The sequence below is a fragment of the Aplysia californica genome, unplaced genomic scaffold, assembly GCF_000002075.1.
Source record: "Aplysia californica isolate F4 #8 unplaced genomic scaffold, AplCal3.0 scaffold01325, whole genome shotgun sequence".
NCBI classification, from domain to species: domain Eukaryota; kingdom Metazoa; phylum Mollusca; class Gastropoda; order Aplysiida; family Aplysiidae; genus Aplysia; species Aplysia californica.
The window spans coordinates 29,864-51,562 of NW_004798595.1; the positions used below are offsets into that span (position 1 = coordinate 29,864).

The window sequence follows — 21,699 nt, forward strand, 5'->3', positions numbered from 1 at the left end:
CAGACATTGACTATTGACAATTCAATTCTGGCACATTGGCATTATGACAAAGAATTACATTACAGTTATTCAGTTAGCAAAATAATAAATATTGCTATTTGATGTTAAACTTTATTCATTTCTGTACACAGTGGAGTAATTCGTTTTAGCATAGGTGTCCTGGGATATTTTTACAGGGTGTCCAGCGAAGTCGGATTTTGGTCGGATATTTCAATCAAAGTCGGAAAAGTTGGATTTTGGTCGGAATCTTAAATGAAAGTTGGATTTTAGGGGAAAAGGAATCCCTATCAGCAGAAAATGTAAAAAAAAAAAAGACAAAAAAAGAAAGAAATCGAAGGGGAAAAGTCCAAAGTCCAGCTCAAAACGACTCAGGGCCTACACCAAGTTTTTCCCCAATAGTTTACAGTAGGTCTAGTATGATACTGTGTTGCTTGCAAGACTTTTGTTGTTGGCAGGGAGCGTTATAGATTGTGGACAAAAATCTTGCGAGTCTCGCAAGTGGCTTTTAGAAATTAGACCGCCCTGTTAGTTATTACTTGTCTGAACGCACCTCTCTACCGAGATCTTGCGTGTGTTACGAGACAGGAAGCGAGAGAGAAGAGAAAGGAAGAAGAAAGAAGCAATGTTTGAGTGTCTTCATTCTCAATGCGATAGTTTGGTGGTGAATAGCACAGATTCTTCATGGAAAATAAGAATTTTCTACAATATTGATCAGTTATTTCAGTCAATGTTTCCCGATTCCAACATAGCACAGAGATTTCAGTGTGAAAAAACAAAGGTGGGATACCTCTATCTACATTTGGAATTACACAGGCTATTAAGGAGAGCATCATGGCAGCAGTTAAGGATTGTCAGTATTATGTACTGATGTTTGATGAAAGGGAGTGCTTATTTAGGCCACATATGGCCTAAATAAGGTAAAGGGGGGGGGGGGGGGTTTAGCTTATTTGGGCCACAGGTGGCCTAAATAAGGTAAAGGAGGGGGGTTTAGCTTATTTAGGCCACACATTCTCAAACTACCCTTTTCAGGCAACTGAGTTCGTTCCACTTTCGTAATAGTGCACCTTTCTCATTTAGTACAGTTTTGTCTCTAGTGTACAACTTAAAATCATAACATAATGAAAATTGTAAGAACAAAGCACAATTAATTTAATACGCAAAAATTTGCTTTATCCCAGTGGTTGGAATGAGGCCAGATTTTTTCCTCATGGAAGGGCAAAAGCTAGGCTACCATTTTGGCACACTTTGGTCAAGTGAACAAATTAGCCTTATGGTCAAAACCTCGGAATGGACTTCCGGGTCAAATTTGGTGTGCAATATTATAAAAATCGTAGTACACAACGTGCCCGAGGGCACTCTCTCAAAACAATGCACTATGCACCCGCCGGCGATTGAGAGACTGGTCGAGGGTGCCGTATTCAGCACCTTTGCTGAATTCACAGAGTTGTTCGACAAATATAAATCAGACACAAATAGTGTATTTGTTTCCAAGCATGCAACAAAAGTCTCTTCGGCAAACAAGAGGGTAATGACTGCCGAAAAAAAATATCGAGATGAATGGGTGTACAGGAGCATCCAGTTCCAGTGCAAGCATTTTGGTGACTATGAATCCCAAAGCAAGGGTTCCAGACCTAATCAAGCGTAAGTTTGAATCAACTAGTTGTAGATCTAGATCTAGATCTAGCTCCTAGATCTACCATTTTTTCTACCTAGATCTAGAATCTAGATCTACCATTTTTTCATTAATTGATATGAAAGTGGCTATTCTCACGGGCCCGGAAGTTCTCGCAAGATCAACTCCTCCCCTCTTCTCTCTCTCTCTGTCTCTTTCTGAATACTGTCTATCAGTGTGGACGATCAAATTGACCAAAACAAAGTTTAAAAATGATGTTAAAAAACAAAAGTAAATTAATTTGGTTGTCTACAAAGATGCTACGGCTATTTAACTTTTCGAATCGAGCCGAACTACGCGGGTCGCCATTTTGTTTTGCCTGGAAGTTCTCGCGCTACTCCTCTCTCTCTCTCTCTCTCTCCACACAGGTGTGGCCTAAATAAGGTAAAGGAGGGGGGGTTAGCTTATTTAGGCCACAGGTGTGGCCTAAATAAGGTAAAGGGGGGGGTTTTAGCTTATTTCGGCCATATGTGGCCCAAATAAGGTCACCCCCCCCTTTACCTTATTTAGGCCATATGTGGCCCAAATAAGGTCACCCTTGATGAAAGACTCAACTCAAATCTTCAGTCCAAGCAGCTTGATGTCCATCTTCGCTACCTAGATTTTTATCGATGGCCATTCACTCCTCCACATTGGATCTTGTGGCCTTCATACACTCTGCAGTCTCCATCTGCATCAGACTGTCAGCATCACAATGGACAATTGTAATGTAATGAGAGGTCAGGTAAATGGAGTCGAGGCCAAGCTGCGAAAAGAAAACCCTCATCTCCAGAATGTCAGTGGAGATACCATACACATGGTGAACATTGCCACAAGAAAACAGTTTCAATTTATGGAAAGTGACTTCCTACCCCTTCAAACTCTGTGTAGTGATCTGTACATGGATATTGAGGAATCTCCAAAGGCAATAGCATTATTCAGCACAATCCAGGAAGCCCTTTAAGGGAAGACGAGGACGGTTTTGCGACCCATCCCAACAAGTTTCAACCAGATGCTGGATGTGGTTGACAGATTGTTACTTCTATGGGACGGCCTCTTCATTTTCTAGACCCCATTTCTGGAAAAGAGTGAACAGGCAGCTGCAAATAAGAGAGTTCACGGCATTTTGAGTGACAGAGAGATACTGGATGAGGGCAAAGAAAAAGTCAAGACTGCGCTTAACCAGATGAGAAAGCAGAACTAGACAGGGGGCCGGTAAGGAAAGAAAACAAAGTATATTGCTGTATTTGCACAAAAAGGAGCCTAAAACACTGCGGCAAAGGCAGGCAGTTGGAACATTAACTATTGGCTGTAGCATAATAATATGAACAAAATAAAAACACACATGGGATCTTCTTCAACTAAAAACCCTTCCCCAACTCCCAACTTTGTAAAAAAGTCTCGGCTCGCAGAAGCGGGTGCGGCTGCCGAGCCGAGCAAACCCAACCAAAATGGAAAAAGGACCTTTTCGGCTGCCACTGTCCTACCCCCTCTCAGGGAGCTTCCGCGGCAGCTGTACTTGACCATACGCAACGATGCGCATAAAAAGATCACAGATCTAAACCTTTTAAAAACAGGAGATGCACTACGACAAGTTCTGGGATACATTCCTATGAATGTCCAGAAACTGTCCTCTGGTGCATTCCTCATCAAGTGCGCATCGGATAAAGAACTGGCCGGACTTGAGAAGACCACCCGCCATCGAGCCCAACAAGGGGGCACATTGCTCGGATGACCAGAGCTGTGCCAGGGCTACCCTGGAGCTATACTCTTCACGAGAGTGCACGAAACCCTCTGGTGCACGAAACCCCACAAAACATGGCAAGAAACCTTATCAAACAGAGTAGAGGCTCTCAGGAATCGCCATAGGCGGATTGCTGAAAGACTGTCGGCTCACACCCATGTCTAAGTTACCCCCTCTAGCAGTCGGAGACTGTATTCGTATACAAAACCAAACTGGACCCCACCCAACCGAGTGGGACAAAACCCGACTTTTCCTTGAAGCTCGTCCATTCGACCAGTACAAGGTAAGAGTGGACAGATCAGGCAGAGTGACATTGCGCAACAGGAAATTCCTTCGTCGATATGTACCAGTGATTCCCAGATCCCCACTGGCCACATTACCCTCACCTACAGCCATGGTGACAAAGAGCATACCCACATGCCCTGAACCAGCCAATGTTCCCTAAAGTCAATGTCACAATCATTCCATCCTCTTTCAATCCTCCTACTCCTCACTCGCACCCCCCCCCCCCCTTTCGCGGGGTCAAACACACACTTTTATTCGAGGCATACAAAAATCCTTTTTTAAATTGAACTCACATACTAATGGGGGGGGGGGGGGGTATCACCCCTACTAATGGGAGGAGGGGGGGGGGGGATTAACACCCCTACTAATAGGACAGAAATATGGCTACAAAAAGATTTGGCTCCAAATTATCTCCCAAATTGTTGGTAGTCTGGCCCCACACTAAAAATATATCTGACAACCCTGTTCATTGTTCTCTTTCACTATTGAGTCGCTGAGATAACCCCAGCAGTCAGCAGCAATCAGATAAAGTAGAACGGAACCAGCCGAGCTTGATATCAGTGACCCTTCTGTCATGTCACAGTTTATTCGTGGCAGTATTGCCACATCTCCTGGTGAACTTTGTGGGGACGGGAGTGAAGATGAGTCGTTTCCAACAAGTACACCAAGTCAAGCGAAGGAAGATGAAGAGGGTGAAAGTACCGTTGAAACTGAAAAGTAAAGTAAGTATCACTGGAATGGGCCTTCTGCCACTTTCTGACATCCAAGAATACTGGTGCACTGATGCCATTTACAACTTCTCCTTCTTCGCTAGTGTGATGACAAGAGACAGATTTTTAAACCTTATTACTTGTTTACATTTAAACAACAACAAAAACTTTGTAGCAAAAGAAGTCGACCACAACCCTTTGTTCTCTTTCACTATTGAGTCGCTGAGATAACCCAAGCAGTCAGCAGCGATCAGATAAAGTAGAACGGAACCAGCCGAGCTTGATATCAGTGACCCTTCTGTCATGTCACAGTTTATTCGTGGCAGTATTGCCACATCTCCTGGTGAACTTTGTGGGGACGGGAGTGAAGATGAGTCGTTTCCAACAAGTACACCAAGTCAAGCGAAGGAAGATGAAGAGGGTGAAAGTACCGTTGAAACTGAAAAGTAAAGTAAGTATCACTGGAATGGGCCTTCTGCCACTTTCTGACATCCAAGAATACTGGTGCACTGATGCCATTTACAACTTCTCCTTCTTCGCTAGTGTGATGACAAGAGACAGATTTTTAAACCTTATTACTTGTTTACATTTAAACAACAACAAAAACTTTGTAGCAAAAGAAGTCGACCACAACCCTTTGTTCTCTTTCACTATTGAGTCGCTGAGATAACCCAAGCAGTCAGCAGCGATCAGATAAAGTAGAACGGAACCAGCCGAGCTTGATATCAGTGACCCTTCTGTCATGTCACAGTTTATTCGTGGCAGTATTGCCACATCTCCTGGTGAACTTTGTGGGGACGGGAGTGAAGATGAGTCGTTTCCAACAAGTACACCAAGTCAAGCGAAGGAAGATGAAGAGGGTGAAAGTACCGTTGAAACTGAAAAGTAAAGTAAGTATCACTGGAATGGGCCTTCTGCCACTTTCTGACATCCAAGAATACTGGTGCACTGATGCCATTTACAACTTCTCCTTCTTCGCTAGTGTGATGACAAGAGACAGATTTTTAAACCTTATTACTTGTTTACATTTAAACAACAACAAAAACTTTGTAGCAAAAGAAGAAGTCGACCACAACCCTTTGTTCTCTTTCACTATTGAGTCGCTGAGATAACCCAAGCAGTCAGCAGCGATCAGATAAAGTAGAATGGAACCAGCCGAGCTTGATATCAGTGACCCTTCTGTCATGTCACAGTTTATTCATGGCAGTATCACGACATCTCTTGGTGAACTTTGTGGGGACGGGAGTGAAGATGAGTCGTTTCCAACAAGTACACCAAGTCAAGCGAAGGAAGATGAAGAGGGTGAAAGTACCGTTGAAACTGAAACAACCAATAGCGGCGCAGGGGAGTAGAGAGAGGGAGATGCTGACCTTAGTCCCCCATCCTTCGAGCCTGTCAAGCAGCCTGGCCGACAAGTTGAGATGTGAGACGGAGCGACACCACTTGACTTCCTCAAGCTCTTCGTGTCTGTGGGTATGATGACACATATTACTACAGAAACAAACCGCTACACCGCACAGTGCCTCCAGTCAACTGGACCATCAAGGGGCCACCTTGCGACCAGGACTGATACCAACGAAAAGGAGATGTGGGCCTTTTTTGGCCTATTATCACTGGAATGGGCCTTCTGCCACTTTCTGACATCCAAGAATACTGGTGCACTGATGCCATTTACAACTTGCCCTTCTTCGCAAGTGGGATGACAAGAGACAGATTTTTAAACCTTCTTACTTGTTTACATTTAAACAACAACAAAAACTTTGTTGCAAGAGAAGTCGACCACGACCCTTTGTTCAAAATTAGCCCCTACCTGAACAGCCTGGCAGAGACCTTCACCGAAAATTACTATCCAACGGCCAACGTTGCTATCAACGAAGCCATGGTCGCATGGAGAGGCAATCTCAGCTTCCATGTGTACAACTGTGGCCTTTATGATAGCACATGGCCTTACACACTGCACCACGCCGACAAGTGACGTCATCAGGCTGCGGCTGACGGGTGACATGCCGCAGGATTTCTTAGCGTGTAGTGTGTCGGCCACAAAGTGCAGTGCCTTTGATCCTAAAAATTATGACAGTAGTGTGACCAATGAACGTGTATCAGTGATTACATTTCCATCAGACCCAGATTGGAGAAGGCTTTGGCAACAATACCAAGGAAAGATTTTATTCCTACTAAGCAGTCTGTTGTCTGTGCAAAACATTTCACCGAGGAATGTATCTTGCGTGTTGATTCTTTCACCTGAGCAGGTAAGTAAAGAAAAATAGAGATCTCAACCTTAGTATTTCAAACTGGAGTCCAATTCAAATACATGTACCTTGACTAACATCTGGAGAGCTGCTGGTGCCCTAGATTTTTAAGTTTAAATATCCATCTAGATATCTAGATGTATATAATAAGCAACTCTGTGGCTTCAGCTATCATGTTTCAATCCAGTAATTGCTTGAGAGTGAGAAGAAATTAAAATTATTGTCTGTCCTCAAGCCAAGCTGGTTTCTGCATCACAGGATACCATCCAGCTGAAGGAAGTCACGGAACCCCATGAAGACAGAAGGTTTTCTTTAATAACTGCTGCAGAGGACGAATACAAGAGCTTTTATCCCTTTTCTGAGTGATTGTGAAACGATGCAAGTGACAGAGGAGCAGACAAAAGCTTTAGTCTTTGTGTCGGGATATTCAACAGCAACGGTGTTGCGACACACTACATGCGATGGGTGTTGATTTGAATTTAGCCTTGATAAAACACTGAGAGCTGAGGGTGCAGAGGGCAGCTGCACATACATCTCTGTGTCGGACAAGGGTGGCTTCACTTGGCCTTGTGACCGCTACATTGACATTGCAACGGAAATTTTCAAAGTTTTTCAAGTGCTCGTGAGAGACACCCAATGTGAACAACAGTTTCTTGCTTGTAAAAACCACAGAAAGACCATCATGAACTTGGCAATGCAACGACTGTATGATCTTGGACTTGATTCCGGAGTATGCAATGAATGCAATACATCTTTTAAAGATCCAGTGTTGAAGTGCAGAAAGCCATTGGTTAACATTTTCCAGAACAATTACTCAGGAAACTTCAGTGACAAAACGTCTGCGACAAACTCGTCAAGAAAAATAAAAACCCTCAGGAAAAGATTATCACTGTACAAGAGATTCTGAAACACATTAAGGTAGGATTTTTGTGTATGTGCCTCGTTCCCTCTTCATTTTGGTGTTGTTGTTGTTTGGGGGGGGGGGGGGGGTGAGACATTGTTTTATTCTGTATGCCCTACTTCCACGTCCCGTCTCTTGGTTGCTGTCGTTGTTATTAGAATAATAATTGTTTTTGTTGTAATTGTCATTGCTTATGTTGCAATTCTTATCCCTGTCAAACACCATCGTCCACGGTACAACTCATACAAGCCGGACAAATTTTGAGTTACCATCTTCCAGCTGTGCGACTCTAGGAACGTTTACTGCTGCAGGTTTGAGGTCTGCACTGGAAAGAAGAAAGCCTCTTCCAAGGGAACAGTTGACGACGTCATGATGAGTGTGCCATCTCCCTACCTGGGGTGTGGACATCGACTATACATCGACAATTTCTACACTGCCCCAGTCCTCCTGATAGACCTACTTCCCCACAAGACAACAGCGAGCGTGCGGGACGGTCAGGCTCAACAGGAAGGGACTGTCGAAGGAGATGGCGGGGAAGAAGGTGTTGAAGAAGAAGGGAAAAGTAAAGCTAATGACAACGGGAACGATGAATCATATCAAGTTCATGGATCGACGCGAGGTCAACATCTTGACATCCATCCACTCTGGTGGCAGGATGAGCGACACGGGACGGGCAGACAGAGCCATTGGGGAGCAGATCATCAAGTTCGATGCGGGGAAGGACTAGGACAGGTTTATGGGAGCTGTCGACTGGTCGGAACAGATGGTCTTATATACAACTCTTCGAAGCGGAAGACACTGAAGTGGTGGAAGAAGGGTTTTTTTTTCCCACTTCGTTATGATAGCAGAGCTCAACGCCTGCTGTAAAAGGAGTCGACTGAAAAGCCCATCAGTCACCGTATGTTGAGACGTGAGCTGGCCAAGGAGATGGCGAGACAGTTTATCCCTCAAAAGCCTTCAAGACGCACCAGCCTCCGGCTGGGAGATTTTTCACTGCATGGACTTACAGCCAGGCACTTCTCCAGTGGAGTCCCTCGTCGTGCTGGCACCGTGGAACAACCAGGGAAAAAGGTCAGACCTGCCACTCAACTCTGCGGTGTTTGCACTACCAACACTGGAAAGAGGAAAACTCCGAGTGACGGTCGGAAGAGGAAGGAATTGACAGCTGAGTGCATCCACTGCAATGTAGGCCTCTGCCTCGTGCCATGCGTGGAGCTGTACCACTCACAGAAGGACTACAAGAAGGCCTACTGCAGACTCCAGGGCACTGACGGCTCAGCTGAAACCTCCCCACCCAGTTCCTCTTCAGACTAAGCCAACTGTTCCGGACAATGAACTGTCCTTTTTACGACAACCCCCCCAAGGAAGTCGGAAGAACTTGGCCTCATCGTTGCTTAGGGATTAACATTCACATCTGAAATGCACGGATGGCCAACCACAGTACTACGTTTTTTTAAAAAGTTATACTTTTTTGCTACTGAAATGAATGAAGACTGTTATTTCAGATTCTTTGGATGAAAGTTAAGCTTTGGTAATTATTTAGTGCAGTTACAAGTTTAAAAAGAAGGAGAAAGAAAGAAGAAAAGAGGTGGGTTTTACTGTTAGTACTGTAATTTCTTTTTTTAAAGCAAAAAAACAGAAAAAAAAGAGGTGAGAACTTTGAGAGCTTTCCCTTTCTTTTTTTTTTTTTAAGTAGTACTGTGGTTAACGCTCTTTCGGTGAACTCCGCAAGACCAGAGTTGAATGGAGAAAAGCTGCATATTTCAACCACAAGGACAATTTTAAGTTGAAGATTAAGTCTTTATCATTATGTGGTTGTTGTTTTTGTAATGTTTTGTGTCAAATTTTATGTGCAGGGTAGTGGTAGGATTTTTTTTTGATAAAGTAGGATTTTTTTAATTTGGGAAATTGCTGGACACCCTGTTTTTAGAAGTGCACACTACTACGTGAAAAAAAAAAACCCTACTCATTTCCCTTTGCGTGGTCCTGAAGCAGTTTCACGGTAGAACCTGTAGTACTGAGTGAGTTTTAAAAAAATCCACCATTTTGTCCCTTTGAGGTCTAAAAATTTGGGACCCACAGAGGGCAGTTATTATACAAATTGAGTAGAATAAGAGTTATGGACTACTGGACTACAACTGCTACAAGGGTCAACTGCTCTGTTGTTGTAGCCTCATCTGTTGGCGAGTGTACTCCCAGACTATCAGGGCTCCGCAAACATGGACATTGAGGGACCGGATGATGCCCAATTGTGGGATTTCCACGCACACATCTAGCAACTGGATTATGTCCACTGGGATGCCTTCCTTCTCATTTCTGCAAAGCAAAAGGACACATTAACAGTGTTTAAGTTACACAAAGTGTTGAATTGTGTGCCCATTCTATTTCCCACTTGTTCCTATTAATAATAGACTAGTAGTCAATCGCAGAGGCTAAAGATGCCAAAATGTGACATCAATTTGATCTTAAAACAATTTCCTGATCTTACAAAATTGGTTTAGGAAACAATGTTCTTTGAGCAAAAACTTACAAGGCTGACAGTTAATTTCCTCATCAGAGAAGTGGGGGTGGGGAAGTCAAGGAGGAAAATGAAAAAATGTCTGGTTTCAGTCCTGTTCTTCTGCCTCTTGAAATCATTGTTGAATCATAACATAAACCCTTCAAATAAATAATATCTCACGACCGTCCCTATGTTTGAAACAACAAACAGAAATAAAATTATATGTGACCCGAATACCAAATGTCTATTATATTATCACACACATATATAAATATATTTCTCAGCTTGGGTTAACCCCAGATAAGCAGGGTCAAGGCAGCCTGCCTCCCAAAGTATCTAAATCATATCATATGGATTAACATCATCATTGCCTTTCTCAACTTGGACCAGGTTCTTAGTGTTAAGATGGAGGAATTGTAAAGTAAGTGCCTAGAGCTGTATTGTTTGGGCATGGGTGCTATAGAAATTACCTGCATTATTATTTATATTATTTTTTAAAATTATAGATCACTGACAAACATTTTCCATTTAGGATAGCTTCTAAACATTATTCCATGAGTGGAAGAGAGCTGTTTCGTTTTGTTATGTGTTTTACCGCTCGCAACTGCATAAGTCTATATGAGAATGGGGGACACATTAAACATTTTCAGTTGGTAGGAAATTTTGAACTTTGCCCGGGAGGCGGCCGAAGCCTACTGGAAGAGTGTATTAAAAATAATGTTTATTATTATTGCATTGAAAAAATAGCAATATGTTAGACATCAGGTCTAAACGAGTCAGAAGCACAAGAAAACATACCCGAGAAGTAGCAGAGTCTTCTTTGGGAACTGGTACTCCTCCAGGGAGACACTGTTGGCGGTTTGTTCAACACCGACCAGGGTGTACCCCGCAAGTCTCTTCTCTTCCAGAAACTCAATAAGGCGAGGACGCATCACCTGAAATTTGGCAGAAAATATTGTATTAACACATTACACCCTAACTCGCCCGGGATCGCCCGAGAATTCCCTTACGCGCTCCACTCTGACTCGCCCGGAACCGCCCGCGCCGACCCAGCGTCTTTAGAAACGAAAGTCTCGCCTTGACGAGACTCTGGGGCCGGGATTTTGATTTGCATAGTATAGCAAAAAGTTTCTTCTTTCGTTTGATACCGAAACGAAATTTAGTATTAGAGCTGATCGAAGTGCGATCGTGTTACCGACACTTCGAAAGTGTCTCGACTTGTTGAAAAGCGACACAATTGAGTTCGAAAACGGAAATAACGATGGATTTGAGCAAAAACGAGCATGTGACAAATCAGATGGCTCAGATTTTGATGAAAACGTTGTAGGAAGAGTTTGGGGCGATTCCGATTGATCAGACGGAGAAAATCTAGAATTTAGATCTAGGGCCCGACCGCGAGGCTGAGAGTGAGAGTGACTGGTCGGACACCCCGATTGAAATAAAGTTAGAACATTTCCAACAGTTTGTGCATACATAAAGTTATATTTTTCTGAAACTACATTCAGTTTTCTTTTTAACTTTTATTTTTTCAGGATTTTTGGAATTTGTTTAGTATTTTTTTAATGTGTTTTTTAAAGGCTTGTATTCACGGGAGGTGGGTTCCTTCCCCTTGCTTAGGATCTAACAATGGACTCCCCATCCAGGCCCTTAGGGTGTAATGTGTTAAGGAGGATATTTTTCACAGGCATTGTGCAGTCAAAAGACCATACATGAGACTACACCAGTGTCCTTGCAGCAAGAAAGTCAGGTAAAAGTGAGGTATAGTCATAAATGTCGAACTGCTTGACCTAGTGAGGAACATCCAGAGTCACTATGGGGATCAGTCAAGTTGCTTCTTCTATGGCTTACAGGAACAGGAAACACCCAGGTGTGACCTGTGTGATGTGAGAAGATAAGTAACAGAGTGGCCTCAAATAGGATACTCCATAGAACAGAAGTTCTGGAAAAGTGGCACCTCTGTAAACTCAGTTGGGTCTGGGGTACTTTTTTTTAGAAATACATGCACTTGAGTCTGAACATTTTAGGGGGCTTATAAAAATGTTTACAAGTCCAAACAGAACAGTAATAAAATAAACAGAAGAAATTCTTGATCTGAGGGTAATTGGAAAAAAAAAAACAACTCAACTCACTTCACACTCTACAAGTTTTCAGAAACAGCCATGTAGTTACTTTTCGAGTGAAATAAAAAGCAGGGTTCATCAATGGACAGAGGAAAGTCGTAAGTCTTCTTTGTCCATTTTGTCTTCAGGCTGACTTACACAGACGTCTTGTGAGTAAGAAATAGACTGCCACATAAATCTACTAATACTCATACTTCCTGCTCTTGCACTATAAGATCAATATCTACAAGTCTTTTTTTCTCTATTTAATGCCACATGTCTATGAAACAGATTGCTGTGACATATCCTACAACTTGATGAAGCATTAGCAGTTCTGTCTTTTTAATATATGCAACAAAGGGTGTCGGATTGGACATAGGCCCTCAGCCAGACTTCCCACAACAGATTCCAGAAAAAAACTCATGTGAGGTTAACTATTTTTAATTTCAACTGTAGGCCTATGCTTTTTCTTTTCCAATCAGCACATGTTCTTACCTCAGTTATGTTAATCCACTTCTGTGCCGACACACTCAGGTTCTGGAACATTTTGTCTCCCAGGTGAGTGAGATTTCCTATGACAAACTCTGATACACCAAAGATTTCACTTGTCCTGCACAATCCTGATGATGGACGAGAAAAAAATATTTTAACTTGTACAGTGAATCTCACATCCAATAAATTTCACGGCGTCTGACATGATTTTTTCTAGAGTTTGAGGATTCAGTGAAAGCACCGTTCCTGAAACGTGAAGATTTGAAACAGATAATCAATATAAATAATTAATTCAATCCCATATAAGGTCATGTTCTGAAAATTATCCCCTCCCCAAAGAGATGAGGCATAACTCAGTACAAAATCATAGAATATTTTTCTTCTTATTGTTTACGACAACAACAAGACATGCTTAAAAATATCAAATAAACCTCAAAACATAGATGTAAGTTTTAATTCAGATAGCAGTCATCCAAGTTTCTAGACGTATCTTTATTTTCTGATTGTTCAAAGATGGTCCACTGATCAGTTTTATTTTATCTTCTTTTTCTTGGTCCTCACAGTCCGACTTAACAACTACATGTAGACTGAGCGACTTACCAGACGTTAAATGAGGCAACTAACTTAAAATTTCTTTTTATTCTTTTAAAAATTCATATAACATCACAACCTCAACTAAAAAAATTCTTTAACACAAATAATACCTCCAAGATTTGGTATCTTGTCAATGAGAGACGTCACAACAATGACTCCACCCTCCGCTTTTTTCCGTCTCTGAGACGCCAACTCTGCCTCTGTCTCTTGGTCAGGGGACATCTGACGCCACGGCATGATCTTCTTCTGGACATCTCCGTCCGCAGACTCGGATATGTCTTCCTCATTTTCCACTGCAATCAGAAATAGATAACGCACTCAGTGACATTCTCCAGTAAGGCTTCTGACAACACTATCTATCCATCTACACTAGCTCTTCTTAGTTTTAGTAAGAGTTTATACGGCACTTGCAACACAATAAGGTCATATAGACGTTTGATAGGAAAGAAGGAGCAAACCACACCAGAGCACCCACCAACCACCCACTTTCTTCATCGAAATTTACACCGACTACTAATTGTCTATACTTACACCAGCTATTTATCGCTCTACATAAATCCTCATCATCTTTCTGTTAACATTTATACCAGCCTAAAAATACTAGAGCTATCTGTCTAAATTTTCACAGGTTTCCTGTCTACATTCACACGGCCAATCTGTCTACACTTTATTTTCTGAGTGGAAGTGTCTACGTACTCCCCGATTGGGGTCTACGTAGTCATGGTGTTTAGGTGGACCCCAAAAATGTTGGATTGTGATTGGCTCGCTGAGCGAGCGGTAGTTTACATTGGTTACAATGCAAGGCTGCTTAGCCTACTTACTGATCATCTCGGGTAGTATGTCTATCTTGTGTTACTATAATTGATTTATTTTAGCCAAGAGAGAGAGAGAAAGAGAGAGTATTTAATGAATAAACGTATGTAGATCTAGATCTAGATTTTGTTGTGCACCCAGCCAAGAGGGTGCAGTTCGGTCTAGATTTAGATTCTGGATCTAGATAGATCTGGATCTAGACATCTAGATTATATCTAGATACGTTTATTCATTAAATACTCTTTCTCTCTGGGCTAAAATAAATAAATTATAGTAACACTAGATCGACACACCGCCCGAGATGACCAGTAGCCTTGCATTGTAACCAAAGATAGTACAGCCTACCGTAGGGTGTAGTATCTTTGTTGTAACCAATGTAAATTACCGCTCGCTCAGCGAGCCAATCACAATCCAACATTTTGGGGTCCACCTAGACACCATGACTATGTAGACCCCAATCGGGGAGTACGTCTACACTTTATTTTCTGAGTACATTTGCACTGGTCATTTGTCTATATTTTAACACCGGGTATCTATCTCTCTATATTCACCCTGGCTTATGGTCTTTACAATGTCTCCTTATTTCCACCAGATGACTGTCTGTCCACATTTACACCTGCGCTGTCTACAGGTACACAGATTATCTGTCCGTATATGGTCGCTTTTAAGCACAAGTAGGCTATCCCGAAAAATGCTGTTTTGAGAAAATCTAAAGTAAAGTTTTTGCCCCTTGTTCAGTTTTTTTAAAAGACAAGGAGATTTTTCTCTGTAACCAAACAAATATACACACCAATGAAACCAAACTTCTCCTATAGGTAGGGCAATGCCCACTTTTGGTGTAGGTCAAGATTTCTGGAAACCCCCGAAATCTGGGTTAGCCCGCCTGTCCTTAAAAGCGACCATATATTTACCATGAGCTTTCATCCTCCACGGTCCCTCCTTGCACTGGGCCAGTTCACCAGAGGAGTTGCCCAGAGGCAGGTGATGCTTCTCCACATCCTCCCAGGCCTTGTCCCACTGGACAAACTGCTGTGGCAACACCCACTCATCATCAGCCAAGCTGGCTAGTCGAGGTAGGGTGTGGAAAATTGTCTAGATTTTTTTAAAAAAAAAAAAACAAGAAAAAAAAACCCCCATCATTTAAAGTCACCAGCTGTGAAATGAGCTACAACAAAGGCGTACAATGTGAAATTTGATCACTTTAATTAAGGCAAAGGAAAGACCAAGAAAAAGATGGATCGACGGTGTCAAAAGAGACCCTTCATAGGCACACTATATGACAATCAAAAGGCAACACACCTAGCCCATCTCTTACAATTACATCTCTCCTTGACAAAAAAAGGACAGATAAAGTAAAAAAGTAAGTACCACATTAGATCAGTCATTAATGACTTTGTTACACCTCGAGGTATGCTCATCATGGCCCTAAAAACATGCCAGCACATGAGAAAAAGCAAAGTCAAAGACTGAGATGACAGGAGAGGGAACAAAGAATGATATGAGTTCAAATGAAAGAAAAAGCAAACCTACCTCCATACTGTAGTCTCTCAAAGGGTTAAGGCCACAGTACATGTAGTTCCTAATAAGTTTTACTGAAGTGTTGCTGGCATTTCTGTAAAAGAAAAGGAAACTTCAGAACACCTGATCAGGGGGTCTTGAATATTTCTCGTGGCAAACTGAAACATGGTAAAAATCATTTATTTCACGAGTCAATTATCAATTGGCCATCTAGTTCTTCAGTACATGGGAACATTTCACAGTAGACAAGACAGTATTTAAGAATAACGCAAAAAATGATTTCTTTGCAATCATATTTTCAAACTACAAATCGATGAACATTAGATGAGACAAAAACCAAAAAATTTTGTTATATATGGTTATGTCACAGCCACACAATAATTCTTGTAGTGAGACTTATCAAGTTTTGTTAAACATCAAAAAGCAAAGTACATTGAAATATTATGTCGGTTATATCCAAAACTGACAAGTACAATACCCATTGTTGCAGAGAAAATCCAGAGACGCCTGAACCACAGAAAATTTCTCTAGAACATCCGCCAGACCTAGTGTCTGGCACTGCTGCCACATACGCATCATGGTGGTTTGTGCAAATATCCGAGTGTTATAGTGGTGAGCCATTGTCCACGGGATGACGCAGGTGAAGGCTTGGATGTAATACTGAGCCTGGAAGTGGAAGGAAGAGTAGGCCCAAATTAGGAGGATAAAAGAGCTGAGAAGGTCGGACTCACAGCATGGCTAGATCTAGCATAGTTTGGATGGGAGGCACAAAGCAATTGAATTGTTTTTTTTATAGTGTGTGATCATACCTCATTGCTGACATAAGACATGTCACACGTTGTCTTCTGAATTTACTTAGACTCTATTAGAAACTGTACAAAACAAAACAAACAAAAAAACAGCCAAAAAAACCTAGAAATGAGAAAGCATTGCTGTATTTAAAAATATGTTCCCAAACTGCTAACAAACAGCTGCATCATTGCTTTCAAAGATTCTCATCATCATTGTTCAGTCTCCTTCAAACGCCATCATCGTCAAATTCATCTTGATAATTCTGGTCAAGTAGGCCTACTGCCATTTATCTTCAAGTGTTGCCATTGAAGCAACATCACAGTAAAGCTACTTATTTCATAATCTTGTTCCAGTATTTTATAGTACCTTTTGTGTATGAATTGCATTTTCCCTTAACTTTCATGTGATTTTCCGCTTTAACAATGTCTAACAATCATATCCAATATTAAGTAAACATGATATAGCATACTAAATTATCATCTGACACCCAAACAAAACCAACAGTACATAATACAAAACTGTTTTTTAAAAATAACTTACGCCTCACTCTTTCAAAAACTAAACACGCCTTAATACATAAAGAAGAAAGAAAAAAAACCCTACAATTATGTGGTGGACTGTAGGGTCAAATTTTAAACAACCAGTAATGTGTCAAGCAATTCATGATTACAAAAACTATGCTGAAAAAGAAAATGCTAAGCATTGTTACCTGCACCGTCACTGGGAGAAAAACTCCTAAGTGAGACAGGACCAGAAACAGTGAGCACAGGCAGACGCTTCTCTTATTCTCATACTGAAACAAAAAAAAGAAGAAAAATAAATGCTTTTCTCCACATGAAATTTGAAAGGAGAATACAAGTCAAAAGGCAACAGCTTCAAAAGAAGAATCAATTACATAACCATGATATCACTAAATCACTAGTGGTGATTACAATTACATAAAGCGATTGCCTCACCAAATCTCAACAGTAGGAGGCAATCACTTTTCGCACTTTACCGACAAAATGGGGTAAAATTTGAGCATGTATGTTTCAGTTTTACGATGAAACTGCAATCGAATGGTTTGAAGCTTCTCATTGCAAAACCCAGTTAGTACATATGACACCAAATGACATTTCATTTGTCATGGAACCCCCACCCCCTTCCATGTGAAAAATATTGAGCAGCCAGAGTAGCCTACAATATTGATCCCCTCACTCCCTTGTAGTAGACCTCCCTCACGCTGCTCCAGCATTACTGTTACAAAACTAGAAATATAATTTTGCCTTTTGTTTTTGGCACAACTATACTGATTTATTACAAACCACTATACAAAATTGGCATTATAGTAATCATGGTTATTGTTTCATTTAAATATCTACACTACAATGATGAAATAATAATTACTAAGTTTAATATTCCATTATCAATATACTACATAGATGACATTTCAATTAATATGGGTTATTTTGTCATAAATTATTACACTACATAGTTAATCTACTAATTAATATGTGAGGCATTGTGGTGAAATCAGGCCCTGGTCAAAATAATGACATCGAAGAAACTGGCACTTTTCCGCCTGTTTGGAAATTTTTTTCCAATTTTTGTTTTTAGGCTCGACACCTGTTAAGTCCACTTGAAAAGACACTTCTGTGGGAATTACGTAAAGGCACAAAAAATGTAAATTATAAGTTTCAAAGGACTCTTAAGTTATCGAAGTGACACAACTTTGGCGGCCATTTTCTCGCTAATTTTCTGAAACCAGATGACTCCACTTCCTTCAACTGCAAATATCTGAACTTCTATTCAAGTTAGATGAGTATCTTATTAACCAAATGCAAGACAAATGAACAGACTTTTAAGATGTTACCAATAACTCCATATGCCCAAAAATTGACCAGCGCCTGATTCCACTGTGTCGTGACACATATGGTTACTGTTTTATTCTATGTACATTGTATGGATAATGTATCAATTACCATTGTTGCTGTCTTACCATGACTGCACTACACAGATGACACAATAACTTGTATGGTCACTGTTTTATCATTACAGGTAAGACATAATACCTAGTATAACTGTATAGTCACTGTTTTATAAACTCCACAGCCGACATAATACTATGATATCTAGTTTGGTCACTGTTTTATTATAACTGCACTACTTAGAAATGACCAAATAACTAGTATGGTCACTGTTTTATTATAACTACACTACTTAGAGATGACCAAATAACCAGTATGTTAACTGTTTTATTATTATTATTACACTGACCAAAACACAAATCATGAAATAACAACCACACCTGTTTGAAGACATCCCACACTGTGGACACACGTGATGGGAAGGCTATTATGATCCTCATGACCATCCACTCCAGGTTCTGCCGGACCGAAGGGTGGCACTCCAGCTCCAGGGCATGCCACAGGAGAGGCATGTACTGCTTGCTCGACTCCTGGCCAAGACAAAGTCATTTGAACAAATCATATTATTAGAACTCTGTGATTGCTTTAAATGTAGCCTCTCATGTATGTATATTTGTGCATGTGTTTATTATGTATTTATGTATGTATGTATGTATGTATTTATAATAAGTATTTATGTATGTATGTATAACGTATGTATGTTTGCCATTGTAAACCAAATTGCCCCCTGGGATCAATAAAAGAGTAATTTATTAATTTTTTTAAATTACAAGGCTCAACACTTTCAAAGAGGTTGGACTACTAGCGTATCTCAGCAATTTTCAACAAAGCCAAACTATACCAAAACTGGCTACGGAACAGTAACAAAGGGATGCAACATTGCGATTAATTCAAAGCAGCTAAGGCAGTGGTATTGGCATAAACCCTGTGTATGAAGAGAAACATATTCAGCTCAAACGCATGCTCCAAGCATGGGTGCCGTCCATCTAGCAAACTCAGGAAAATAGCTGAAAGACAAGTGCAATAGTCAGGGAAACACAAGCACTGACAGGTTCACAGTTCAATGCGATCTCATCTGACATGGTCTTGTAGACCCTACCCACCCAGCATGTAATGTAAGTTCAGGTGGTGGGCTCAAATGTGAGTACGAAGTTTGTGGAAATCAAATGTGTCCATGAGTTCACACCTCAATGTGATCCCATTTCACCCTTTCCCAACACTAAATGGCCATTATGTTGATGAGCTTCTCTTTGCTCAAACTTAACTAACTTTTATTCAGTCAACTCAGTCTTCCAATTTTCAATAAGAATTAGATTAAAAGAGAAACAAGGAAACTCCACAAAACATGATGACGTACTTCTGTGATGAAGTCTGCCAACAGCAGCAGCACAGAAACCATACGGTGCTTCTGCCTGTGGCTCAGCGAGTTGGAGAACTGTTTATACGTTGTCAAGGCTGCTAGCTCCAGGTACTGCGACCACAGTGTGTCTGTAAACTGGACCACAAACATATGGTCAGCCGTGACGTTGGGACGAAGTGATGACAGCCAGTTCAAGATGATGACCCGTGTGAAGAGGTCATTCCTGGATACACTGACAAAACAAAAGGCGCCAAGAAAGAGAAGGTGTTAGTAACATACATGGTGCAGACTGATGAGTCAAAATTTACAATATTGGCATATATATATATATCCTTCTTCGAACTTTGATGAGACATCTACGTTTGTACAGACAAGATAAAGTGTTCATTAAAGACAGATTCAAACAAAGCAGTTCAAAATGGGGGCTATACAGTCTAGCAAGCATATATATATATAATATCATGTATAGCGAACAGATTTTCAGGTCCAGAAAGTATTCTTGCATATATACTGTTTGAATTTAAAACACGTACATAGCAAAATTCGTATATAGTGAAAAGATTTCCATGTCACCATGATTTCATTATGAGCATACTAGACCGTACTTCATATCACAAAATTTACTGCAAGTCTGAACATAACTACTACAAGTTGCCAGAAAGCAGAATAAGAGAAACATAGCACTAAATATACAGAAGAAGAAGGAAGACCACATCAGACCCCCTTGCAACCCACTGAGCCAAAGAGGTACTGTTCCAAAGTATCTAGTGGCTAAGGAGGAGAGGGTGAAGACTTTGAAGATTGGAAAAGGACATCATCAGTAATTTGAACTAAATGTATAAGACACATGACTGTCTTGAGGAATTTTAAGTTCGCTTGTTTAAACTTCTCTATTTTCAAAAACAATGCCTAATCACAGGCAAAGCAATCAAAATCTTCAAATGCCAGCAAAGACAGCCCAACAAATACGATTTAGCCTCCCTCTTGACACTCTTGCTCCCTCCCTTTCCCTCCCACTCTCTTTCCCCTCTCTTGATAAAAAGGTAAAAGTTAAGTCCAAAGCATTCTCAAGAAAAGATAACAAAATCACAACATAATCAGAAGCAAATTACAAGACATCAGCAGAACAGATATTTTGTATACATCATGTAGTAAAAAAATAAAATTCATGAGTAAAGGCTGGAATACCTTGATGTGATTTCATTGACTGCCAAGGCCGGACCCAAGCTCTCAATGTATGCACAGACATCAAGCCAAAGTCTGAAGAGACAGAGTTGCATAGAAACATTATATATTTATGTAACATACTGAGTTGTTCTGTACAATGTACACAACTTAAGATTTTTAAACATGCATGCTCTTCACTTCAGTACAGTAGTCTCCGCCTAAACACACGCCGTACAAAAGCACACTCGTTTTTTACTATATAATTTAGACATACGAACGCATGGTCACTTCTTCCAAACGCACGCTTCGATCCGCGAAACATGCCGACAGGTAAACTAAAGCTTGACAAAGGGAAATTTTCGCTACAACCTGCACAGCTTGCATAAGGCAAGCCTAGACAACCGGTGAGACTGGCCCTCGCGCACAACAAAGAGAGTAATGGACAGAGTTTTCACACCTAACTTTCCACGGGCACATAGGTCTAGGATTGGCCTGGTGATATGTTGGGGGGTTGGGGGACTGAAATGTTTTTTGATTGGGTTTCTGACTGGTGTTTGGGTGACTGCATGTAATGTTTATTTAGACCTAGGTCTATGATGTACATTACGTGTGAATGCTGTAGAACACATAGATAGGCCTCAGTAGGATTAAAGATTAGTCAAGTAGGCCTAATCAGCTGAATTTGAAGAACTTATAACGTACTTGTTCAACGAATCACAAAAGAGAAGTCTCTCAGAATGTAGATCTCGTATGATTCAGATGTCATCCATGAATTTACCGTCAAGGGCGGTCGTTTGGAAAGCCACATGGCTGAGTGGTCGTCCCAATATTGTGACTATCACCAACAGTTTCTTTTTATCTATTCCGTTCCTAACATTTTATGGTGAATATCATTACATTGAGTCTGTCTTTTTGCC

At 41.0% G+C, this 21,699-nt stretch overlaps 1 protein-coding gene across 1 annotated transcript in view; it reads right to left on the reverse strand.

Annotated features, from left to right (window-relative positions):
• Window positions 1-9,418: 9,418 nt before the first annotated feature.
• LOC106013823 (probable methyltransferase TARBP1) overlaps window positions 9,419-21,699 on the reverse strand; it is a gene marked incomplete in the record, with an annotated part of 15,307 nt that continues 3,026 nt past the window's right edge. Inside the window, 11 exon segments of the mRNA XM_013090533.2 lie at window positions 9,419-9,856; window positions 10,839-10,975; window positions 12,635-12,759; window positions 13,336-13,518; window positions 14,950-15,130; window positions 15,569-15,650; window positions 16,035-16,222; window positions 17,058-17,141; window positions 18,636-18,785; window positions 19,613-19,847; window positions 20,804-20,875. Coding sequence (XP_012945987.2) covers window positions 9,691-9,856; window positions 10,839-10,975; window positions 12,635-12,759; window positions 13,336-13,518; window positions 14,950-15,130; window positions 15,569-15,650; window positions 16,035-16,222; window positions 17,058-17,141; window positions 18,636-18,785; window positions 19,613-19,847; window positions 20,804-20,875 — 1,603 coding nt within the window.